General features: G+C 37.1%; 1 protein-coding gene across 1 annotated transcript in view; it reads left to right on the top strand.

Annotated features, from left to right (window-relative positions):
• Positions 1–20: 20 nt before the first annotated feature.
• Positions 21–3,886, top strand: part of LOC107299753 (deoxyhypusine synthase) — a gene marked incomplete in the record, with an annotated part of 8,851 nt that continues 4,985 nt past the window's right edge. Inside the window, 5 exon segments of the mRNA XM_029286860.1 lie at positions 21–249; positions 1,987–2,151; positions 2,902–3,023; positions 3,237–3,333; positions 3,647–3,733. Of these exon segments, the coding sequence (XP_029142693.1) occupies positions 46–249; positions 1,987–2,151; positions 2,902–3,023; positions 3,237–3,333; positions 3,647–3,733 (675 nt within the window).

Consider the following 3,886-nt stretch of genomic DNA (forward strand, 5'->3'; position numbering starts at 1 on the left):
AAATCTTTATTTTCCCAGACTACAAATTGTTTTACTGTCCACCTGATGGAGAATGTGACCAGTGCCCTACCTGCTGGAGCAGTAGCTGCTGTACTAAAGCCCAGCACAGAACTTCCTAAAGGGAGCTCAACTGTACATGGCTATGACTTTGACCATGGATTAGACTATCATGCCTTGCTCCAGTCATATCTCAACACTGGTTTCCAGGCTACCAGTTTTGGACAGGCTGTGAATGAGATCAATCGAATGGTGAGTGGCCAGAATGATTCACAATGGGATGAAGAGACAGTAGACTAGATAGAAAGGAAAACACTGGATTCCGTCCTTGAATGTGCTTAATTAGGCTAAAACATATAAAGAACGGTTGCTGGAATTGGGTATATCTAGTTTAATGAAGAGAAGGACTAGGGGGGACATGATACCAGTGTTCCAATATTTCAGAGGTTGCCACACAGAAGAGGGAGTCAAGCTATTCTCCAAAGCACCTAAGGGCAGGACACAAAGCAATGGATGGAAACTAATCAAGGAGAGAGGCCACCTAGAACTAAGGAGAAATTTCCTGACAGTTAGAACAATTAACCAGTGGAACAACTTGCCTCCAGAAGTTGTAAATGCTCCAACATTGGAAGTTTTTAAGAAGAGATTGGACAACCATTTGTCTGAAGTTTCCTGCCTGAGCAGAGGGTTGAAATAGAAGACCTCCAAGGTCCCTTCCAATTCTGTTATTCTATTCTATTGTATCACAAATCCTTATTTTCACTTTTAGTGAATATACATACTTGCCTATCCTGTGTATCTTTTATTTGCTCACATTGTTATATTCTCTATGCTTGCTTATTTTATGATGCAATTGGATCACAGGAATTTGTACTTGGCTACATTCAGCTTTTTGGTAATACTCTGCACACCACAGTATTTCACAAAATGACTATAAAAAGCCAATTTTATTTATTTCCTCAATGTCTAGGCTGCCCAATTCCAAAAAACAAATCTGCAGAAATAGGAAAGATTATTGTTATGCTATGATGAACTTTAATCTTATTGTCTCATTACAACATAGAATTCAACTGGTTAATATTAATTATGATCTAGATTTTGATGGGCAATCTGTAATATGAGGCTGAGAGAATGAAGTAGATTTTGGGTGAAATCATCTCAAAATGGTGGCTGCCCCAAGAACCCTTTTTATTTTGGTAGAATTTCACTTTATTTATTTTTTCTACCCATGATTGGAAGTCAAGCATTGAACAAGTTCATTGTTTGCACAAACTGTTCACACATTTCAGGTCTGTGTACAGAACTTTTACCTGTATCTTTTACCTGTATCTTAAAAACAGTCTCCATTGCCAAAACATCTCTTCCAAATGTATCACTTGTAAGGACAACTAAAATCAATATGCAGTTGTGAGATTCTTTTATCTTTGCCAGCTGACCTCATCTCAAAATAGCCTATTCTCCTTCTCATCTTCTCTTCTACGTTCAGATCCTGCTACAGATTTCACATCCACCAACATGTTCTTATTTTCTAAACACATATTAAAATGAAACTAATTTTTACCCATAAACTAAGCCACGTTACAGTTCACACTTCTTTTTTTTAACCTTTCTTAACAACAGGATTCATTTAGACTTAGATTTTTGGAAAGAAAAGTGTGATACAATTCTGTTCATCACTATTTTAGAAATAAGGAAGGTATTCTCCCACAAACTACTCTTACATTTTTTTTCTCCTTCACGTCACCTTGCATTTCCAATTATCTGATCTGGAAGTAAACTAAACATTTTTTTTAATCAAATGTACCTTTTTTCTATGACTGTGTCCCATTTCTTTGGCAATTATAAGTGGCTTAAAAGATCAAGCAAAGATTTATTGGTTTAGTAGACAAGATTTGTTTATTTTGTTTGTCCTTCTTGCCTGCTATGAGCTCTGAAATACAATGTTGCACCTGGGTTGAATTTTATTCAAATAATTGGATTGTGTTGCAGATAGAAGCAAAGTTGACACCATTAGGTGAGGATAAAGGAAATCATGCTGATTTGAATCCCTGTTCCCGCTGCCTGACTGGCTGCACAATTTTCTTGGGCTTCACTTCCAACCTCATCAGCTCAGGTGTGCGTGAGACCATCCGTTATCTGGTGCAACATAACATGGTATGACTTGACTAAAAAATATGTTTCCACCTTTGATTTCTAAGGAAAAAAATGTATGTTTATGTGTCTGTGAAGATTCTCAGTCATCCAGGTCATAGTTGTCCTAAAGATGCTTTTTCAGGAGGCAACTGACTTTCTTGTTTTTCTTTGATGGTGTTTTGCTTCTCATCCAAGAAGTTTCTTCACCCACCATCCAGTCAGAGCTAAAGAAGCTTCTTGGATGAGAAGCGAAACATCTTCAAAGAAAAACAAAAAAGTTCAGTTGCCTCCTGAAAAAGCACCTTTGGGACAGTATGTTTATATGGCTGGAAAAGGAAGAGAGTGTTCTAGAAAGAAGAATTATGGGGAATTTATTACACCACATGTTTCTCTGGCATTTGAATGAACATACAAGGCCTGGAAAGAAAGACGTTATGGGAAATATTTTTTCAATCATTCTGAAAAGAGATAATCAGCCATTGACATTGTATGATTGATGGCAACACTGAACTAAAGTAATCCTTCACAGAGAAAGAGTGGAGTGGAGTGTGGAGTGGAATAGGAATTTAGAGTAGAGTAGAGTAGAATAGAATAGAATAGAATAGAATAGAATAGAATAGAATAGAATAGAATACTTTGTTGGCCAAGTGTGATTGGACACAGAAGGAATTTGTGTCTGGTGCAGAAGCTCTCAGTGTACATACATAAGCTCTATGTACATACAAACAATAAAGTGATAAATCGTAAATCATGTTACTTTTGATTTTGTAGGTTGATGTTTTGGTGACCACAGCAGGTGGTGTGGAGGAAGATCTGATCAAATGCTTGGCACCCACTTACATCGGAGACTTTAGTTTGCAAGGGAAAGAATTACGGCAAAATGGAATTAACAGGTGGTTCCTTTGGTAGTGCTAACCCCATCAGATATCAGTATTTTTCAGTATCTTGGTGACTGGTATTGTGACCTGATATTTCTTTCAGGTTTTCTCTCATAAAATAATCTATATTATCTCACATATAGTTGTGAGAAGATGCTATAATTCGTGGACTGTAGAAAAGCAATGCAAGGCAGAAATCAATAGCTTATTTCCTTTTTCCTCCTCCAGGATTGGGAATCTCTTGGTGCCCAATGACAATTACTGCAAGTTTGAAGACTGGCTAATGCCAATCCTGGACCAGATGGTGACTGAACAAGACACAGAGGTGAGACCTGGAATATTAAGGATGAAAAGTCTAGGTCTGACTTGTTTTTCTGTTATGATAATTGCAAAATGTGTGTGCTAATTTTGAATCTTTGGGTTTTTCCTTCATAATCCAGGGAGAAAAAAAAATAACATTCTAAGGGATGGAGGACAGTGTAACACTAAAACCAAGTCCTAATAATATTAAACCCTAACTCTATGTTCCAAAGTTATATTTTTGTTCATTAGATTCAGTTATGTTTATCCTTGCGCTTAACTTTTTCCCATGCCCATCTGTGTTGTCTAACCATTCTTTGATCCTCCCTGCCTTTCAGGGTATGAAATGGACTCCGTCAAAGCTCATTGCTCGGCTTGGCAAAGAAATCAACAATCCAGAATCAGTCTGTTATTGGGCACAAAAGGTAGGCTGAGAAAGTAATTTCTGTTTAATCCGTTGTTTAACTTCTTTGTAAATAAGTGCTTGTCTTGGTTGTTGCATAATGGGAATGTCTCCTTTTTTCTAATCTCTGATCACCTTAAGGCCTGTTTTATAAAAGTAGCACTCAACTTACAAC

The sequence above is a fragment of the Protobothrops mucrosquamatus genome, unplaced genomic scaffold (assembly GCF_001527695.2).
Source record: "Protobothrops mucrosquamatus isolate PMUCROS unplaced genomic scaffold, P.Mucros_1.0 scaffold5412, whole genome shotgun sequence".
Classification (NCBI taxonomy): Eukaryota; Metazoa; Chordata; class Lepidosauria; order Squamata; family Viperidae; genus Protobothrops; species Protobothrops mucrosquamatus.